The sequence below is a fragment of the Bombina bombina genome, chromosome 11, assembly GCF_027579735.1.
Source record: "Bombina bombina isolate aBomBom1 chromosome 11, aBomBom1.pri, whole genome shotgun sequence".
Classification (NCBI taxonomy): Eukaryota; Metazoa; Chordata; class Amphibia; order Anura; family Bombinatoridae; genus Bombina; species Bombina bombina.
In genome coordinates this window covers 62,905,866-62,928,417 of record NC_069509.1, presented here as the reverse complement: position 1 = coordinate 62,928,417, position 22,552 = coordinate 62,905,866, and the positions used below count along the sequence as shown (strand labels likewise).

Genomic DNA, 22,552 nt, shown 5'->3' with positions numbered 1-22,552 from the left:
CCTAGTTAAAATAAATACAAATTTACCTGTAAAATAAAACCTAACCTAAATTACAACTACACCTAACACTACACTATAATTAAATGAATTACCAAAATTAAAATAAATTAATTACAATTAAATAAAATTAACTAAAGTACAAAAAAAACCAAACACTAAATTACAGAAAATAATAAAATAATTACAAGAATTTTAAACTAATTACACCTAATCTAATCCCCCTAATAAAATAAAAAAGCCCCCCAAAATAATAAAAATCCCTACCCTATACTAAATTACAAATAGCCCTTAAAAGGGCCTTTTGCGGGGCATTGCCCCAAAGTAATCAGCTCTTTTACCTGTAAAAAAAATACAATATCCTCGCACAAAATTACAACCCACCACCCACACACCCAACCCTACTCTAAAACCCACCCAATCCCCCCTTAATAAAACCTAACACTACCCCCTTGAAGATCACCCTACCTTGAGACGTCTTCACCCAACCGGGCATAAGTGGTCCTCCAGACGGCCAGAAGTCTTCATCCTATCCGGGCAGAAGAGGACCTCCAGACGGGCAGAAGTCTTCATCCAGGCGGCATCTTCTATCTTCATCCATCCGGAGCGGGTCCATCTTCAAGACATCCGACGCGGAGCATCCTTACAGGCCAACGACTATCCGACGAATGAATATTCCTTTAAATGACGTCATCCAAGATGGCGTCCCTTGAATTCCGATTGGCTGATAGAATTTTATTAGCCAATCAGAATTAAGGTAGGAAAAATCCTATTGGCTGATGCAATCAGCCAATAGGATTGAAGTTCAATCCTATTGGCTGATCCAATCAGCCAATAGGATTGAGCTCGCATTCTATTGGCTGATAGGAACAGCCAATAGAATGCAAGCTCAATCCTATTGGCTGATTGCATCAGCCAATAGGATTTTTCTTACCTTAATTTCCGATTTGGCTGATACTTTAGTTAATTTTATTTAATTGTAATTAATTTATTTTAATTTCGGTAATTAATTTAATTAAAGTGTAGTGTTAGGTGTAATTGTAATTTAGGTTTTATTTTACAGGTAAATTTGTATTTATTTTAACTATGAAGTTATTAAACAGTTAATAACTATTTAATAACTATTCTACCTAGTTAAAATAAATACAAAGTTGCCTGTAAAATAAAAATAAATCCTAAAAGAGCTACAATGTAACTATTAGTTATATTGTAGCTATTTTAGGGTTTATTGTATAGGTAAGTATTTATTTTTAAATAGGTATAATTTATTTAATGATAGGAATATTTATTTAGATTAATTTAAATTATATTTAAGTTAGGGGGGTGTTAGGGTTAGACTTAGGGGTTAATAAATTTAATGTAGGTGGCGGCGGTGTAGGGGGGTCAGATTAGGGGTTAATAAATATAATGTAGGTGGCGGCGGTGTAGGGGGGTCAGATTAGGGGTTAATAAATTTAATGTAGGTGGCGGCGGGGTCTGGGAGAGGCGGTTTAGGGGTTAAACACTTTATTTAGTTGCGGCGGGCTCCGGGAGCGGCGGTTTAGGGGTTAATAAGTATAATGTAGGTGGCGGCGGTGTAGTGGGGGGGGGGGGGGCAGATTAGGGGTGTTTAGAATCGGGGTACATGTTAGGGTGTTAGGTGTAGACGTTCCCATAGGAATCAATGGGATATCGGGCAGCAGCGAACATAAGCTTTCGCTGCTGTCAGACTCCCATTGATTCCTATGGCATCCGCCGCCTCTAGGGCGGCGGATTGAAAACCAGGTACGCTGGGCCGGAATAGTGGCGAGCGTACCTGCTAGTTTTTTGATAACTAGCAAAAGTAGTCAGATTGTGCAGAACTTGCGTTCGGAACATCTGTAGTGACGTAAGCATCGATCTGTGTCAGACTGAGTCCCGCGGATCGTATGTTACGTCACTATATTCTACTTTTGCCGGTTATGTTTTGCCAGCGTATTTGCGGTTGACAGCTTGATAGAGGCCTGTAGCTTTGGTGGAGTCTTACATAGACATTATAATTTTTATTTAAACAATGAAAAAAAAAATACTCTCTTTTCAAATCAAGGTCCCATTTACAAACAACGATCAGTTCTTCCTTACTATATGAAAATAGATGCCTTCTGTCTCTGGCTGCAGTCTTAGCTGTCAAAGCAGTGGGGATTACAGCATGAGGCAGAAGGTTGGACAAAGGTACTATATCAACCAGTGTATGCTGAGCAAAGTACCCTGTGACGTATTACTATGTCCTGTAGACATAATGGGTTAAACTCATAGCATATCCCCAATTAAACAAATCTAAACATATTAATAAAAGAGGACAGACCTGCTCCAAAAGGCTAAAATCTATAGGTTATATGCAAGCACAAATGTCAATATAGCGAATTACAGCAAAATAAAAAAATAGAAAAAAAAAAGAAATATTCAATATGGAAGTGTTACGTAGCAAGATAATATTAAAAAAGAGATTAAAATAATGTCCCTGTAAGGATGATACATTATACATATCTAATTAGAGTACAGGGGTTATTTAATATGTTACTTTATCTGAATAAAAATGGTCAAAAAATAATACAATTCATATTTCTGAAAATATAATTATATGAAAAGTAAAGCTGTAGGAACAAGAGACATACCATCAAATATGTAAACTGGTAGAACATGCTGAGTAACAGTTACATTTACAAAGACTGAGATTAGGGCCATTTGAGAAGACAGAGGTAGTATTAAATTAGTACTATTAAAGATCAGAGATGCTCTTAGCAATTCTAAGACCATGACCGACACTGGTTATGTCCAATAACATTAGCAGTGTGCAGTTAGGGTTAATTGTGTTATGTGGGGGTCTAAGAATAGGTTGATTGCTGCAGGGATCTGCAGTTAGTGTACAATGGCATTGGGGTCCTGTCAAGGTTAATTCTAGTGGGTGGTCCAAGAAGAGTAGTAAGGATGGCAATGATTGTGGTTATGGATAATGGGATAATAGAGATATGGAGCACATGGGGAGGGATAAATCCACTGGGGAAACTCAATGAGAGTTAATTGCAGTAGTCCCAGTGAAAATTAATTAGTAAAATATGTGGTGATATAGCTAAGCACCTGTATCTCTAGGGGGTGCACAGACCGCACAAAATAAATTAACATAAAATCATGGTCTTTACATAATAGTGGTTTTGATTGTAATTATGTAGTACAAATAAAGTTGGTGTAAAAAATAAAATGCCCCACTCTATTTGTCTTATTTTATCTTTATTCACAAAAAAAAAAAAAAATTAGCATTCAAATGTACATGCCATTGTTTTGTATGTTCTGAGATCAGTACTGGGGTGGAGAAGGGAGATTTTTTTTAACAATTTTAAAAATGATGCTGGGTCCTAATAGACCAATTTCAACACCCAGTGTTATCTGTTTGTAACAATACTCCAAGTGCATTTGCTTATTTATCCTGCTTCTAATAATATCTTTTTTTAATTGGCAGTTGTTGCTTGTGATGCCATAAATGTCAACATTTGGATTCAAATTAATTTGGGGAACTTTAGCAGACAACTAAAAGTTGAAGACCTTGTTCTCTTCAATAACAAAATGGAAAAGGTAAAATTACATAAACTTAACAGCTTCATTTTATTCTCATTCCCTTTCAAGAAAACCGATCTCAACTCCATCTACTTTCTCATAGATAATAAACACATCCAAACTTACTACAACAGAACTCGCAGATTATACACTCATCGCTGATTCTCTACAAAACTCTACTCTGTCAACCAATCTTCTCAGTCAAATTAAAGAATTTAAAGATTATAATATGCTCCAGGAATATATACAAGGACTAAAAAAATCAATTTGTCAGGTAATTATTATTATAGGTAAGGAAATAATGCACATTAGTTCAGATAATATATAAAGTAATATATAGTTTCTTATTTCAAACACTTTAATTTTACAAGGATATCTGTGCTGATAATCATCATCCGACTCCTTTTACTAAAAATGCTTAAAGTGTATGGGGCCAATTTATCAAGGAGTCAATCTGCCCCAATGCATCTGTTTCCGGGCGAGCCTTCAGGCAACTCCTGCTCCTTAACTCGTCCGCTACCTCTGAGGCGGCGGACAGCAATCAGCCCGATTGGATACGATCGGGTTGATTGACACCCCCTGCAGGGGGCGGCATTGCACAAGCATTTCTTGTGAAATGCTTGTGCAATGATAAATGGTGACAGCGTATGCAGTCGGCATTTATCAATGTGGGGCGGACATGATCGCTACACCGGATCATGTCCGTCCGCACATTGATAATTCGGCCCCTATGTGTCTCTACCAATCATAAAATGTGTTCACAACTATTTTCTTTTTCCCCCCTAAGAACATAAATTCATCTTCAGACACATCTTCATGTGATCAACTTCAACCACTAGTCAAACTGAGCACCCATACCCAATGGGAAATACTAACTAATGGATTTATTGTTCTCGGCTACAATTGGAGTTTGAGCAATATGTCTGGGTGGTTACCCGTTTTTGATATCCTCATCACTGATTTCATTATTGTTCTTGATGAAACACATATTTCTCGGCTCCCTCTCGAAATTTCATGTCAAGACTACCAAGCTATGTAAGTGATGATTTGAAGAAGTCAAAATGTCAAGAAAACCATATAATAATCTGACTATTTCTGAAAATTTCGAATGCACGTTCACTTTATTTTATATTCCAAATTTCAGCATAAAGAGGTTAAGTGGGATCTTTGACAAAATTAATGACAAGACAGCAACATCAGTCTACGAGTATGGGAAATTGTATCTTACACAACAATATGCAGCTACAGGTAATGAAATAATAAGCAAATGGAACAATAATTCCTATGAGGTTAACAGTTATTTTAAATAGATTTTCTCTTGATTTCCATCATTTAGGTTATGCATGTGATTCCAGTATAAACAACAATACTGAGTGGATCAAACTGAACTTTGGTAACTTTTCAACCAACGCCACAGCATCTAAACTAGAAAACTTATATTTAGAACTTCACATTGTAAGTTATTTGTACAATGGAAATATGCTTTCTTTTATTTTTATTTAATCATCAATTTGCTTGTTTTGGAAAACAGCTAAATGTGTTATCTTTCTACCAGTCTACTCTTCCAGATATTTTAACACCAAATGAAATGGCTTACCTCCTAACCCAAGTGAACGTTCTTGCAAATGAGACAAAATTGACAGCAACTTTAGGAACTATAGATCCAGAACATATTTTAGACTATGTGAATGCCTTCTCTATTGCAGCAGCAAAGGTAGTCAAGTAAAAAACAACTGTACAAGTACTGCCATAACTATGCATATTCTTGGGATCACTGCTGTATTTATACACCTACAAGTTGAAATAATATCTGATATTTCTTAAAGAGACATGAAACTCAAAAATGTTCTTTCATTATTCAGATAGAGAATACAGTTTAAAAAAGTTTCCAATTTACTTATGCTATCAATTTTTCTTTGTTCTATTGTTATTCTTTGTTGAAAAGATATCTAGATAGGTACTGTGCACATGTCTGGTGCACTACATGACATAAAATTGTGCTGCCCTCAAGTGTTCTTGCTAAAGTATAACATTGTTGCAAAACTTCTGCCATATAGCACTGCAGACATGAGCACACTCTTAAAGTTACCATCCTGGTTTTCAACAAGGGACAACAAGAAAACTATGCAAATTTGATAATAGAAGTAAATTGGAAAGTTCTTTAATATTGTATGATCTGTCTGAATCCTGAAATACAAATTCAGAGTTTTATGTGCCTTTAAATACATTCAGTCATAAAGTAATGTACTAGAAATTACCCTTACATCTACTATATGCATCTTGACATTTCTAAGTTTGTATTCGTATTGATAAGGGAGTAGAAATCTAAATATTTTATTTTAATAGTAAATATTGGTTATTTATACAGAGTTACATGCTAATGTAAGTTGTATCACTCTGGACGAGCTCAGCTCCACTCTGTTAATAAAATAATTGACCAACTGTCTTAAAGGGACATAATACTCATATGCTAAATCACTTTAAAATGATGCATCATAACTGTAAAAAACTGGCAGGAAAAAAATCACCTGAACATCTCTATGTAAAAAAGGAAGATATTTTACCTCACAATTTCCTCAGCTCACCAGAGTAAGTGCTCTGTAAAAAAAGTTATCTTTCAGTTACTGCCCTGCTGTAGGTAAAAAAAAAAAAGAGGAAGAAATGAACAGCAGCCAATCAGAATCAGCAGTGCTGAGGTCATGAACTCTTTTACTGTGATCTCATGAGATTTCACTTAACTCTCATGAGATTTCATAGTAAACTTCTTTAAACTGAAATAACATGAGTGTGCATGAGGCACGCTGCCTTGCAGGTCCCGGAACAGGCCTGATTTGCAGCTTAAAGTCCTTTACAATGGGATGTAAATACTTAGGACATTTTGAGGTAAAATATCTTTCTTTTTAACATAGAGATGTTCAGGTGATATTTTCTAGTGAGCTTTTTACAGCTATGCTGCATCACTTTCAAGTGTTTCAACATTTGGGTATAATGGCCCTTTAAGGATGGAAAAATGCGACAATTTTATAGCACATAATGATTAACACAGTTACCTACATACTATATGAAAGCACGCAATATTTAATTTATAGGAAATTAGAAAACATCTGAATGTATAAACATTGCATTGGTAAAAGGAATATCAACTAAAAAATGATATTGTTTTATCCAGTATTAATTTAAAAAGTCTATAGTCGGGATATAATTATTCATATAATTATTTTATTTTACAGGTTAATATATCTGTCGAACAGATTGCCACAGTGAAATACAATATGCTTAGGGTTATACTGGAAAAAATCAAGTCAAACTTCTCCTCTTACCAGACTGAAAACTGGAAGAACTTGTTTCAGATAGAATTAGTTTCTCTGATTCCTTATTTTAATCAATCTCTTCTTCGTTATCTCCCAACATCTGTAACTTGCCCTTCATATCAGGAAATGTAAGTTTATATAGGTTTATATTTATTTTGTGCAATGTTATTAAACATTTACAGAATGGTAAAAATCAATAAGAAAAACATCTGGGTATTATTAAATTGTAAATATATTTTGTTGATGCGCCATATTTTAGAACAAGAGAGTTTTTTTTAATTTATAGAGGTCAATTTATAAAGCTGCGGCGGAATTCAGCATTGCACACGAGCACTATTTTGAGCTTGCATGCAATCCCGCCCCCTGCCCACGCACAGCCAATCACTCGCGGGCAGGAGCTGTCAATCTCCCCGGTCGCACGAGACCAGGGAGATTGAAATTCGCCACTTAAGAGGTGGTGAAAGGTTAGGAAAGCAGCGGTCTCTTCTGTTGTGAGAACCTGTAGGCGAAGGGGTGCGAAGAGTTTGATAAATCAACCCCATAATGTGTGTTTGATTTGCCCCATGTCTTATATGCTAAAAACGTATAGAGGAGCTTAGTTAATTGCAAGTGCAATTTTAGTTGTCAGTGACGGGAGTTAGAGAAACAAATATAAGCATCAAGTAAACAAGGTGAAGGGATAGGTGTAGAATATGTTCTGAGATAAACAGAACTAACAAAAGAGGTTATAGAGACTGATGAAAGCTTTCTGATGAAGGGGATAGACATGAATTGAAGTTATATGAGAGTAATTTCTGGGGATCAGGGGAGAATTATGAAAATATACAGACTTTCCTTTTAAATATTAATATTATATTTAATAATAATCACTGTTTTATTTTTTTAGAGTGAAAGGCTTTAATATTTTATATGGATCCCTTTCAAATGATACAAAAAAATCGGTTTATACCTTCTACATAAAAACATACCTTACAGAAAAAGCTTTAGCCACAGGTAAGAGAATAAGATGACTTTTGAGCAGATGAACCACCACTGGTTGTATTGGCTTTCTGTACTCTGATGTATATTTTATGATGCTTTATACTGTTTGAAATACTCATTTCTATTCTTCATATGCATATTATTTATTTATCATTTTTATTTATTTATAAAATATTTTACCAGGAAGGGTACATTGAGATTTCTCTTGTTTTCAAGTATGTCCTGGGTCCACAAAACATTGCAATGATACAATAGGGTACAATAAAACAATATTAATACATAATATATGCACAAATTAACATAGAACAGGTAGGAAATATATAATCAAACATGACAGGTGCATTCTATTTTGAGATATGTAGACATGGATCTCGTAAAGGATTTTAGGCTTGGGGAAGGTTTGAAAGTGTACGGGAGGTTGTTCCATAATTGTGGTGCTCTGTAGGAAAAGGAGGATCAAGCTACTTTCTTTTTGTATTGGGGCACACTAAATCAGTTTGTTCACATTGTTCTTGTATGTTTTTATGTATTATGGCGTAGAACAAGCAATCCTTATGTTTCACATGCAACCTTTATCCAGGATATCGCTATCTGTTGCCAAACTATAAATCTACCTATTTGTTTTTAAATACATCTGCCTACCTTATCACCCTGCTTGGTGAATATGAATAAATATGCAAAAAAAATACAAAATATATGTGACCCATTGTGAAAATACTTGCAATTTAACAAAAATGTGTTCCATTAATGCTGATAAAAAAGAAAAGTGCTAGGAAAAGCAAAAACAAGTAAATTAATATTTGTTTAATTCTAGGAATAGCCTGTGAGACCACAAATTTTACAACATGGGTTGAAGTAAATTTTGGTAAATTCTTCCAGGAGGCATCTACTGGGGATATTGCAGAGTTCAACAAGAATTTCCGTAAGGTGAGATTTTGTAAATGATGCAAGTGCAAGTTGATAAAAAAATTAAATCTGTTTTATTATGAAAAGGGAAGGTCTCTCCTTTCTTGTAATTTAACTCTGAAAATTGTGGGTTTTCCCGTTCTGAGAATTGGAAGCACACACTGCAGACTTGGCCAGCCTAACCCTATTCGCCATATGTCTATATATGGTCTCAGCAGAGGTGCTATGAAAAGATATTGAGAAACAATGAACATTTCACTAAAAAGGGGTCAATTACAATTGTGACAATATTGGCCTAGATTACAAAGTGCAAAAATGTTAGCACTGTGGGGCATTAACATCTCTTAAGTGCAATCCATACAGCTTCCATTTTTGCGCTCATGTTAAGTCCTTAGTTATTTTGTTTTGCTCGAGAGATAGTCTAGTGTATGTTATATCTGTACTTTGCATAGTGTGGGTGCATTCATTCTTGAATACAATAGATGTCTGTGGGAGTGTGCAGTAAAATTAATGCGGTATATAGTTAACCTCTAAGCCAATATTTTGCTAAAAATCTGCTTGTTAATGTAAGTATAATGTAAAAATGCTTCTATGTAAGATTTAAATGCACCCATTCACATTCCCAGCATTGAAATGTGCTCCAAAAGTTGTGTGTGACTAATAAAGTAATTTGAACAGAGGCATTATGGGTATAGTGGGCATGTATGTTAGATGGCTTATTTATATTGATACTTATATTGATAATACTATAATCTATGGGGGCCCATTTATCAAAGGGCTTGCGGACCTGATCCGACACTGCGGATCAGGTCCGCAAGACCTCGCTAAATGCGGAGAGCAATACGCTCTCTGCATTTAACATTGCACCAGCAGCTCACAAGAGCTGCTGGTGCAACGCCGCCCCCTGCTGACTCGCGGCCAATCGGCCGCCAGCAGGGAGCTGTCAATCAACCCGATCGTATTCGATCGGGTTGATTTCCGGCGATTCCTGTCCGCCTGGTCAGAGCAGGCGGACAGGGTTATGAAGCAGCGGTCTTTAGACCGCTGCTTCATAAGTTGTGTTTCTGGCGAGTCTGAAGACTCGCCAGAAACACGGCCCTTCAAGCTCCGTACGGAGCTTGATAAATGGGCCTGATAGTGTTTATTATACAGACTTGTTATCATTTTAGTTATATTTTATAAAACCTATAGACACTGTGTTATACAAATTAATTTTTTATATTTATTTTTAGATTGACACTAGCCTTACAGCAGCACAGCTGGCTGAATTCACCACAATAGCAGAGTTATTAAACAACTTAACTTTGGCTAACAGTATTCCTAGTTACATCAGTCGGTTCAAAACCTATGAAGAGCTGAATGACTATCTTTCAAATATAAAAACATCATTGTGCAAGGTAAATATTTATGTTATCAGGTATATATGTATGTATATATATACAGTATATATATATATATAAACCCTAAAACACACACACAAAAACCACAACTCTTCCAGTCACAGCAATGGGGTCAAACATATTTCTCCATGTTTTAGAATTGAGGTTATGGGGGATTGGTTGGAGTTAGGAAATAACAGATACAGTCCCCTTATTATTATTACAATACATATATATAGTATCTATATGTTATGTTAAGTATCACTAATGGGATCAATATCTGCTGTGGGATCTCAGGAAACAGAACTGAACAACTAGAAAAACTAATTGTATGAGGAATACATTAGGATTTTTAGCAGAGATTGCCACAAACGTTATATCATGTGAACTCCAAGAAATGGATTCAGATAAAGATTAAATTGTATATCATGTGAACTCCAAGATATGGATTCAGATAAAGATTACACTATATATTTAAAAAGTTCCATTACATTCATACTTTAAATCTTTATTGTTATAACTAGGAACCAACATTCATACTGTGAGTAGCGAGAAAAAAGGTTAAAAACACTTAAACCCAGTCAAGTGAAATAAATTATATGCTTATGAAGCCAAGTAGTATATACTGTAAGTCTACATGGGCCCACTAGTAATTATTATCAAGTAAGCTAAGCCCTTACAATCCGAGGGCAGATTTACTGTTAACTATCAATATAAGTAGGCACCATGAATCATCAACAATTAGTGAAGAAAATTCTTATTTAGACATAGGTAAGCTGTTTAAAAGAAACGGCAGACAGGAGAGACAACGCTACTCCTGCTGGACCCCTGACGCGTGTTTCACAGAACGCTTCCTCAGAGGGCCCATGTAGACTTATATACTACTTGGCTTCATAAGCATATAATTTATTTCACTTGACTGGGTTTAAGTGTTTTTAACCTTTTTTCTCGCTACTCACAGTATGAATGTTGGTTCCTAGTTATAACAATAAATATTTAAAGTATGAATGTAATGGAACTTTTTAAATATATAGTGTAATCTGTATCTGAATCCATATCTTGGAGTTCACATGATATACAATTTAATCTTTATCTGAATCCATTTCTTGGAGTTCACATGATATAACATTTCTGGCAATCTCTGCTAAAAATCCTAATGTATTCCTCATACAATTAGTTTTTCTAGTTGTTATATTTCTCCTTGTTAACATAAGTCTGGGTTTATTCCAGAATTCTCTCCTTTATGCAAGATTCCTAAAGATAATGGGCCAGATTACAAGTGGTGCACTATTTAGCACTTTCGTTTGAGTGCAAACTCTGCTAGAAGTAAGCATTTTTGCTTGTGTCAAGTAGCGCGCGTATTGCAAGTGGAAAGTAAGAAGTTTGCACTCAAGCAAAACCTGATGTGTGCTAACCAAAGGTGCTAGCGATATTGCAAACGCAGTAACGTATCTCCTTATAGACTTCAATAGAGAGCGCAGAAGAAAAAAACACTCACGTGCTAACCTGACAGGAGTTCTTAATATTTTACATTCCAATGTCCTTCAATATAAGAACATGTTATTTTTTATAGTAAATATATATTCCTAAATATCTGTATATACTTATTCCTTTATATCTAATCCTATAGATATATACGTATAGATATCTATTTTACTATAACATTATTAGATATACTGTATATAAAAATATATATTTAGTAATACAAATTTTAAAAATTTCTACGTGAAGAACACAGGAATGTAAAATATGCGTAACGAGATTGTGTTTTGTGCTTTAGGTCTAACGCGGTGTCTGCACATATATACCTTTTTTTATTGGCTTAATGAGGTGTTCAGCTAGCTCCCGAGAAGTGCATTGTACTTCTTCAATAAAGGATACTAAACAAATCAAGCAAAATTGATAATAAAAGTAAATTGGAAACTTGTTTAAGATTGTGTGATCTATCCGAGTCATGAAAGAAAAAATGTGGGTTTCCGGACCCTTTAAGAAAGATATCACTAACAATGGTGCAAACTGAATAGTTTACAGCATATAACAAGTTTACAAAATTAATCCAGAAAATGAAGTAGGGTTGTAATAAATAATATATCAGTGTTTACATACCAAGATAAAAATGTTATAAGAGAAAATATATTTCCAAAAGAAGCCTCTTTTAAATGTTTCATTAGTGAAAATTAAAGGATAAGTAAAGTCAAAATTAAACTTTCACGATCCCTGGAGAATGTGCAATTTTAAAGAACTTAATTGAATTCTATTATCAAATTTGCTTTGTTATTTCGATATTTTTTGTTGAAGAGGAAACCTACAGTAGGTAGGCTCAGGGGCAACAATGTATTACTGGGAGCCAGCTGAATAAACCAGGTGAGCCAATGACAAGAGACATATATGTGAATAGCCACCAATATTGCATTGCTGGTCCTGAGCCTACCTAGTTATGTTTTTCAACAAAAGTGACCAAGAGAAAAAAGCAAATTTGATAATGGAATTAAATTGGAAAGTTGGTTATAAATTGTATGTTCTGTCTGAATCATAAAAGTTTAATTTTTACTTTACTGGCTCTTTAAAATCAGAAGAACAGCTCATATTGTATAGGGGCATTTTATTTTCACAACCTAGGAAATAAATAATAAAAACAGTCTAAACATTTTCCTTGGTGCTCCGGAAGTAGGTGTAAAGGGCAAATGCACAAGGTGTCTGCACTGTATATAGCTGACAATAAAAGGGTTCCTGGCCCTGCAACATTTTCCAGTAATTGGATCATAAAATACCCTCACAGCAAAGAAGACTAGGACCATGAATTCCACCACACAGCTTTATTTTTTTTATAAGGGTTTACCTCTTAATCTATAGGGACAGTCTAGTCAAAATTAAAGTTTATTATTCAGATAGGGCATGCAATTTTAAACAACTTTCCAGTTTACTTTTATCATCAAATTTGCTTCTCTTTGTATTCTTTGTTGAAAGCTAAACCTAGGTAGGCTCATGTGTTAATTTCTAAGACCTCGAAGGCCACCTCTTATCTCAGTGCATTTTGACAGTTTTTCACAGCTAGACAGAGCTGTTCTCACTCCCGTGGAAATATTGAATAAAATGTAAGTCTGTCAAAAGAACTGAGATAAGGGGGCAGTCTGCAGAGATTTATATACAAGGTAATATCAGCTGGCTGAGCATCATGGGAAATGTAGTTCCAAAACCTCTGGAGGGCCAAGTTTGAGCATGTCTGCTTTAAATTATTATAAAACATTTATTTTGTGTGTAAATCATTTAAAATGTAGTATTTAATTGTTGATATAAAATATGCATGTATAAAAATGTATTTAATGTCACTTTTACAATTTTTTAAGATAAATCAGTTATACTGTTGTTTATTTTTAAAGGGACACTAAACTCAAATTCCAACATTCCAATTTACTTCTATTATCTTATTTGCTTCATTCTTTAGATATCTGTTGTTGAAGAAATAGCAATGTACAAGGGTGAGCCAATCACACGAGGCATCTATCAGCAGCTACTGAGCCTATCTATATATGCTTTTCAGCAAAGGATAGCAAGAGAATGAAGCAAATTAAATAATAGACGTAAATTAGAAAGTTGTTTAAAATTGCATGCTCTATCTAAATCATGGGTTTAATGTCCCTTTAAAGGGGCAGTAAACCTACAAAATATTGCTATATAATTCTGCACATAGTGCACAATTATATAACGTTATCTTAGCGCAAACTTTATGCAACATAATATTGCAGCTAAAATTTGATTATAAAAGAGGATTTTTCAGACCGCCGCTCTTGCTCTACTGAGCTGGTTTTGCCCCTGAGCGCATCTGGGCAACTGTCTAGTCAGAGCCCGGCCCGATCGCGCCATTACACTCAATGTAGCTCACTCCCGCTATCAGACCGAGCAGTAGCGAGCTACATTGAGTGTAATGGCACGATCAGGCCGGGCTGTGACTAGACAGATGACCAGATGCGCTCAGGGGGAAAACCAGACCCGCTAAGTAGAGCAAGAGCGGCAGTCTGAAAAACCCTCTTTTATAATCAAATTTTAGCTGCAATATTATGTTGCATAAAGTTTGCGCTAAGATAATGTTATATAATTCTGCACTATATGCAGAATTATATAGCAATATTTTGTAGGTTTACTGCCCCTTTAACGTTTTAAGCTTACTGCATTGGGTACCATGACCTTGGGCCTTAAAATCTATATTTTTCTTACTAGATCTTGAATCTTGGATTAAACTCATGTTCTCTGGAAGATGTCCTAAGCAACACAACCAAAAGATTGATTTTATCCAACTCTATAGTGGTCCTCAAGCAAGAGTGGAGTCTGAAAAATGTGTCGCTGTGGCTGGAGGTCTTCAATATTCTAGTAGAAACATTTGTACAGGAAATAATAGAATCTGACATTATCGATCTTCCTAAAAATATTTCCTGTGAAACTGCAGAAGGAATGTAAGGAGCATCTCTTATTAAGAGCTTTACTATGCTGCTATGTGTAACAATGTACTTGAGTATAAATACAAACTAATGTACAGTATATATTTCTTTCAAGTCATCCACACTCTCATTTCTTACAGAGTGAAGTCTTTGAATGGCAGATATGAAAAACTAACTTTGGCCAACCAAAATGCAACATACAAATATCTGTTAGTATACCATAATGGTAAGTCACTTTATTCAATAAGCGCTCACCAGTTTACATTTGGCAAGATAAGTGAGACCTGCAGAAATAAAATACCTAGAGACAGAATATGAGAGGAGTGCAAACTTGCACATTCGCAAGTGCGATGTCTGCGCTCCACTCAGTAATACCAGCACACGCAAATTTGCGTTGTTATTACAAGTTAGGCGCAATGCGAATACGCTTCCATTGGCTCCAAATGGAGCCTCGTTCTAATGCTGTCATACACGGCACAGAACCTAGCACAGCGAAGGGGGTAAATTGTGTAGCGATAGGCAGCAAATTTAAAATATATATGTATGTGTTTAAATGTGTATGTACATACATTTCTGTCTCAATTATACTTACTTTAGCTGTTTGAGAGGTGAGTTCTAATTGAAATTGAGTGGCAAAAAAGTGGATTTATCAAAATTAAGAACTGTATATGCAGTGATTCATTAATTAAAAGAGTACTTTATATAAATTGTACACAGTAAGGCAATTAAATATTCAAACTATCTCACCCTCTCAAGTGTCCTGAGCAATCTATGATCAATAGAACATAGGCCCACATTTATGAAGATCCGTCTCCTGGTAGTGCGTGATTGGTTGTCTGGGTTGTCTCACATTTACAACCTCTGAGGTTGTGGACATGTTAAGAAACAGCAGCCCAACTTTCAGTTGCAGGCTGCTTGCATGAGCGAGCCTGCACCAAAACGGCTCCCAAAACTACGTAGGCAGTTTTATAAATGGTGCACCATAATTTTTAATACATATAAATACAAATAACAATAAAACCAAAAAATCATATATAACGGTTGTTCAACCTCTAAGGGCCTGATATTCAAAACCTCGCCGGCATTCAAAGAAATCACATAAAACTTTGTAATTTTTTTTTAGACCTTGTATTGTAATGTCACTGTTTCACGTAAAGAACATTACATAGCAACATAAACATCTCTCAAGTTAAAATCTGTGTTTCTAATTTTTGTACCTACAAGACTTCTTAGAATATGTCACCTGATCGTCAAGGTTTTGAATATCAGGCCCTAAAAGACAATCATATATATAAAGTGTCACATAAAAATACGTTTTTAACATATACAGGACAGCACAGTATATACAAAAATAAGGCACTCTCAAATAGTCTAAATGGATCAAATGTAATTAATGTATTTGAGCATATGTTTACAACTACCTATGATATAAAATGTTTAGTTATGCATAATGAAACAGCTTTAAGTTATTTATTTTGCCCCTTTTATGTAATTTAGCTCTGAAAATTAGTCAGTTTCTAATTCTCAGAACATGTAATGCACCTGCTGACTTCTCAAGGCTAACACTGCTACATATATGTCCCTGATTGGCTTTGTCAGATAACAACTGCAATAAATGCACTCTTTACTAACTTTATGACAGCAGCTAGCCTTGTTGTCTGCAGACTAAAGCCCAGATTGGCTCCTCCAAATAAGGCAAATGGTGGGTGGAATTTGGCTATTGAAATTACAATTGTCATAAAAAAGGATGTTAATTTGTTTTAAAAATGTTAAGACTTGGCTGATATGGTATTATGTAGCAGCACAACAAAAATGTCTTGTAATTACACAGTGTTTACTGTCCCTTTAAGAAGGGGGCATTATTAGGAATACAGTATACCATTTTTTTAAAGCAGAGAAGAAGATTGTTTATTTTCTTCAAACATTAATAGCTAAGAAATTATATTTAGGGAAATGCTCTAGAACAGCTTTGGCCAACTGGAGTCACTTTCACTAGATTTTGTAGCCCCTGGGCAAAAGAAGAACTAAGAATGTGCTCCATAGTTTTTGTGGCCCCAGGAAAAAGGGGACCTACAAAAATGCATGATTTGCGGACTTCTGGTGAGTGGGCAAACAAGGTGACCACATCTCAAATGATCATTCTGAAGGGAAGAACAGAAGATAGATAGGTACCTTCAACCTTACATAAAATGAGTCCTGTCTTAATGGACAGTTTTAGGAAATATATTATCTTTTTGTTTTTATATTTTAACGTGGCCCTTAAGTTATCTAATAGATTGATCTGCAGTCCACTTGTGCTAGTATTAGGTTATTAATTTAAAAGCTACAGAACCAAAAGGTTTCCTAACCTGTGTAGATCTTACATTATTTTTTTTTTTATCGTTCTTAGACTCAAAATAACATAACTTAACTGATGTAGTTGTTAACAAAATTGTGAATCAAAGCAAATTTTTTACCATGAGTAAAATGTATTTTTAATTTAACCATCACTCACTTGTATTTTTTTGTTGTTGTGCAGAATCTAAACTCAAATGTGACACAACTGGAAATCTTCAAGATTTTATTACCAAATACTTCCTGAAATTCTCAACCTTACTGAGTGCCACAGATCTGGTTTCTATAATTCCTGAAACAAAGCTCCAAGAGGTAAGGTTATTTAACCATTTGTAGGAACCCGAAACGAAAGTGAAGAAGCCGCGGTCGTGAGCACCTTTTAGGTGGCGGATTGAATTCCTCCCGATATGATCGTGATGTTTGACAGACCCTGCTAGCGGCCGATTGCCCGCCAGTGAGCAGGGGGCGGCATTGCCTTGCATTTCTGGTTAAATGCTTGTGCAATAATAAATGCGCAGCGATGTCCAGCAGACATGATTCGCTATAGCCAATCATGTCCACTCGACAGTTCATAAATCGAGCCTATCGACTAGCATCTGCATTTTGTACACAAAAACCAAACCAAAGACACAGGCAGAGAAGATTTGGATTTACTGGTGGTGAAAATTGAATAATTCTGGATTTTTTAATTCTGTTTTTGGAGATTTGCACCTGTACAATATTGCAAAGTTTTTTTTTCTCTATACAGATTAAGCATTTTCAATATTACAATTTTAACAGGAATTTTTTTCATGAATCACCATTTTCCCCCCCAATACTGCAGTTTACTATTGAACTGACATTTTACATAGATCTATAATTACTATAGGTTCCATTTATGTAGCTGAAGCTGTGACTGCAGTTTCAGCACCTTTGCAGCAATTTGCACAGACATCCATGGAAGCAAAAAAAAATTTATCTGAAGCAAAAGAAAAACATGATAGCTGATTAAAGGGATATTGAACACAATTTGTTTCTTTCATGATTAAGATACAGGGCTCCATGTACGAAGACCTCTGCTTTTTACACCCTATGCCCCCTCTGAGGTGGAGAGGGAAAATCAGAGAGCTCGCTCTCAGTGATTGACAGCCCCTTCAGTCATAATGAAGGGGCGGGAATTACACACTGTGATTAGTGTGTAATGATACAAACGGGCCAGTGGACGAACAGATCCGCTGCCCATATGTAGCAAAGGCAGGCAGACAGCTTTGCAAGTTGAGAAGCTATCCGCCCACCTCTCAGTACATGGGGCTCACAGCATGCAATTTTAAGCAACTTTCTAATTTACTCCTATTATCCATTTTTATTTGTTCTCTTTATATCTTTATTTGAAAAAGCAGGAATGTAAAGGTTACAAGCCGGACCATCTTTGGTTCAGCACCTGGGTACAGCTTGCTATTGGTGGCTAAATGTACCCACCAATCAGAAAGCGCTACCCAAGGTGCTAAACCAAAAATGGAATGGCTTGTAAGCTTACATTCCTGTTTTTTTAAATAAAGATACCAAGAGAACGAAGAAAATTTGATAATAGGGGATTTAGAAAGTTGCTTAAAATTGCATGCTCTATCAGAATAATTTAATTAATTTAACATTGAGGTCTACCTAATGTTTCTAAATCCAGATTTTTTTTATACCAAAATATCAATAAACATTTTCTTATTATTTTGAGTAATTTTATGATTTACATTTTTATCCATAACTATCAAAAATTTACATTTCCATATTCAAAACAAAATGTTAAAATGTTTTTTAAAACAAAATTTGCACTGCAACTAATTCAGCGGTATAAGTTGTATAGTTCCTGCTAATTCTCATTGGATGATGGGCACATCCTGCTACTTTCTGTTAATGCTCATTGGTTGGTAGGTACTTCCTGCTAAAAATGATTGGGGTTTAGTAGGAAGTACCTATCAGCTAATAAACATTAGTAGAAAATGCACAACAGATACTGCTATATCAGTTGAAATTTAAAAAGGTTTTATTTCATACTAGTTGGTAAGCCTGCCCAGAGGGCAGTCTATATGTTGTAAATACAAAAAATAAAAAATAGAACTGCAGAAAAAAATAAACAATCCAAAATAAAAAAATTAAACCTAATCCCTATGAAAATACCCCCCCAAAATAAAAAAAAAAACCCTAATCTAATGCTAAATTATCCTTAAAAGGGCTTTTTGTAGGGCATTGCCCTAAGTTAAACAGCTCTTTTACGTTAAAAATAACTAACTAACAGTAAAACCCCTCACCCACCAAAATAAAAAAAATAGCACTAAAAAAAACCTAAACTACCCTTTGCCCTGAAAAGGGCATTTGTATGGGCATTGCCCTTAAAAGGACATTTAGCTCTTTTTCACTGCCCTTAAAAGGGCATTTAGCTCTTATAAGAAAGCCCCAAAAAACCCTAAGTTAAAAAATAAACCCCCCCAAAAATTAAAAAAAAAAACTAACACCAAAGCCCCAAATAGGTACTCACGGTTTCAGAAGTCCGGTGGAGGTCCTCTTCAAGGCGGGTCCATCATCTTCATCCACAGCGGAGGTTCGGAGCGGTCTTCCCAGATGTGGCAATCCTCGGCGGCGGAGGGGGTTCTCGGCAGCGGCAATATGGAGGCTCCTCTTCATCCGATCGTCTGAGGTATACTGAAGAAAGAATGCATGGTATCGCAATCAATTAGGGGTACCTTACATTTCTATTGGCTGAATTTTCAAAACAGCCAATAGGATTAAAGCTACTAAAATCCTATTGGCTGTTCAAATCTGGTAAGACCGCTCTGGACCTCTGCTCCGCGCCGCCTTCGCTGTGGATGAAGATGATCGACCTGCCTGGAAGAAGACCATCTCCGCCAGACTTCTGAAACCATGAGTACCTATTTGGGGCTTTAGTGTTAGTTTTTTATTTAAATTTTTGTAAAAATTTTTATTTTTTAACTTAGGTTTTTTGGGGCTTTTTAAAAAGAGCTAAATGCCCTTTTAAGGGCAATGCCCATACAAATGCCCTTTTCAGGGCAATGGATAGTTTATGTTTTTTTAGTGTTAGCTTTTTTTATTTTGGGGGGTTTTACTGTTAGGGGGGACTTTGTTTATTTTTAATGTAAAAGAGGTGTTTAACTTAGGGCAATGCCCTACAAAAAGCCCTTTTAAGGGCTATTGGTAGTTTAGCATTAGATTAGGGTTTTTTTATTTTTATAGGGATTAGGTTTAATTTTTTTTATTTTAGATAATGTATTATTTTTGTAATTTTAGCCTTTTTTTATTTTCTGTAATGTTAGATTAATCTAATGTATTTTTTTTTGTATTTTTTATAGTAATGTAGTTTATTTTTATTGTAATTAAAGGGTTAATTTAGGGGGTTAGGTTAGGGGGCTTAGTCATTAAATTATTTTTTTGCGTTGTGGGGGTTGGCGGTGTAGGAGTTGATACTGTAGGTAAATTAGGTTTAATGCGTTGTGGGGGTTAGCGGTATAGGGGTTAATAGATGTATTAGGTAGGTTGCGATGTTGGGGTTTGCAGATTTAGGGGTTAATAATTTTATTAGGTAGTTTGTTTTTCTTAATACTTCGTGTGGGCGGTTAGTTTATTTTTTTCTTAATACTTAGTACGGGCGGTTAGGTTTTCTTTTTAAATACTTATTGCGGGCGCTTAGATTTTTTTTTTTAATACTTATTGCGGGCGGGACTTTTTTTTTTTAATTCTTATTGCGTGCGGTTAAGGTGTTTTTTTTTTTTAATGCTCCTTTTGCCTTCACTGCATTCCCAATGGATTCCGAAAATGAAACTGGATTCTTTCACCACTTTGCCGTTTTCAGAAACCACCTGGTTTCGCTGCATCCAGGTGAATTCTTTTGGCTGCACGCGTGGCAAACATTCTGTTGGCTGCCTCGCGCCGCCAACATTCCTTTTTCATATGGAGTATGATGTCACTTTAACTTGTGTAGAAGTTTTTTTGTTTAAAAGTATAATATAATCAATACTATTAACTTGTTCATAAAACAAAAACAAATTTATTAACAAGTGAAATGAGTATGTGTGAAAATTTTAACTAGAAACAAACAAATAAAAAGCTTTGCAAACAAGTAAGATAAGGGCCTCTATTTATCAAGGTCTGTCGGACCTGATCTGACAGTGCGGATCAGGTCCGACAGACTTCGCTGAATACGGCGAACAATACGCTCTCCGTATTCAGCAACGCCGCCCCCTGCAGATTCGCGGCCAATAGGCTGCCAGCAGGGGGTGTCAATCAACCCGATCGGGTTGATTTCCGGCGATGTCTGTCCGCCTGCTCAGAGCAGGCAGACAGGTTATTGAGCAGCGGTCTTTGTGACCGCTGCTTCATAACTGCTGTTTCTGGCGAGTCTGCAGGCTCGCCAGAAACACGGGGCATCAAGCTCCATTCGGAGCTTGATAAATATGCCCCAAGGTCACACTAGCTTTTCAAAATGTGAAGAGAGCTGCATTTGAAAACTCCAAAAATCATACAAAAATCTTCTACATAGAGGAAGATTTAACAAAGGCCGAATGGCCCTTGTTCCCACGTGAGCCTTCAGGCTCGCTGGAAACCGCAGTTATGAAGCAGCGATCTAAAGACCGCTGCTCCATAACTTGTCCGCTGCCTCTGGGGCTGCGGTCTTCAATCCGATTGACACCCCCTGCTAGTGGCCGAATATGCAGGGGTCGGTATTGCACAAGCAGTTCACAAGATCTGCTTGTGCAATGATAAATGCCGACAGCGTATGCTGTTGGCATTTATCGATGTGCGGCTGACATGATACGCTACATCGTATCATGTTTGTCCGCACTTTAAAAAATGGGCCCCATAGTGTTTTCTGATAGACTTAAAGCTGTTGCTACATTTTCCACATGCAAAGTAAAGGTGTTGTTCTGCATCATAACATTTGAAAAACTTCTACTAAGCAGGTTATTGAGGGGTATTCCAATGGATTTAAAATTAATTTGAATTTTATCTTTTACACAAAATTAACTAAATGAATTTAACTCATGTAATTTCTTGCCTTTCAGAAACTAAGCACATTGCCGTCACATGATCTGATTAATTATCTACAGTCTAATGAAAGCAGCAGTTTGTGGGCAGTTTTGCTATCAAGCTATACTAATATAACTAAATTGGGAGAAGTATTAGATGGTCTGGAGTATATTATGGTGAGTAAACATTTATAAAGGAAATATCTAACTGTTCAATTTTCATCTTGTAATAAAAATATCTGTTTTTTAAAGGTATCCTATCAAGATAGCTCACAGAAATGTGGCAATTAAAATAGATAAAGGGACATTCTAATTCTTTAGTATATCTTGTTAGATTTATGAGGAGTTAAACACATAGCTAAAGTCCCATTGTGGGTGAGTCGCAAACAATTACCTCCCCAGCTTTTATGTAAATACATAGATAAAATCTTGCTCATGAACAAAAACATATTGCACCTCCTTGGAAAGACATGGGTGGTGAGCCAATCAGAAGTGGCATACACATGTAGCTGCCAATCAAAGACCAGGTTCCGCTCATGAGCTGCAATGTGTTATGGCTTTCAAGCAGGGCTTTATGTATGTAAAATGGCTGTTCATGAATGGCTGTTCATAAAGGAATCAGGTTT

At 35.8% G+C, this 22,552-nt stretch overlaps 1 protein-coding gene across 1 annotated transcript in view; it reads left to right on the top strand.

Annotated features, from left to right (window-relative positions):
* LOC128641669 (uncharacterized) overlaps positions 1–22,552 on the top strand; it is a 129,055-nt gene that overhangs the window by 29,703 nt on the left and 76,800 nt on the right. The window contains exons 55-68 of the mRNA XM_053694202.1: positions 3,473–3,585; positions 3,671–3,841; positions 4,355–4,602; positions 4,712–4,815; positions 4,904–5,022; positions 5,123–5,281; positions 6,798–7,006; positions 7,765–7,871; positions 8,674–8,786; positions 9,998–10,162; positions 14,363–14,595; positions 14,721–14,806; positions 17,099–17,226; positions 21,963–22,103. Of these exons, the coding sequence (XP_053550177.1) occupies positions 3,473–3,585; positions 3,671–3,841; positions 4,355–4,602; positions 4,712–4,815; positions 4,904–5,022; positions 5,123–5,281; positions 6,798–7,006; positions 7,765–7,871; positions 8,674–8,786; positions 9,998–10,162; positions 14,363–14,595; positions 14,721–14,806; positions 17,099–17,226; positions 21,963–22,103 (2,096 nt within the window). The remainder of the gene's footprint in view (positions 1–3,472; positions 3,586–3,670; positions 3,842–4,354; positions 4,603–4,711; positions 4,816–4,903; positions 5,023–5,122; positions 5,282–6,797; positions 7,007–7,764; positions 7,872–8,673; positions 8,787–9,997; positions 10,163–14,362; positions 14,596–14,720; positions 14,807–17,098; positions 17,227–21,962; positions 22,104–22,552) is intronic.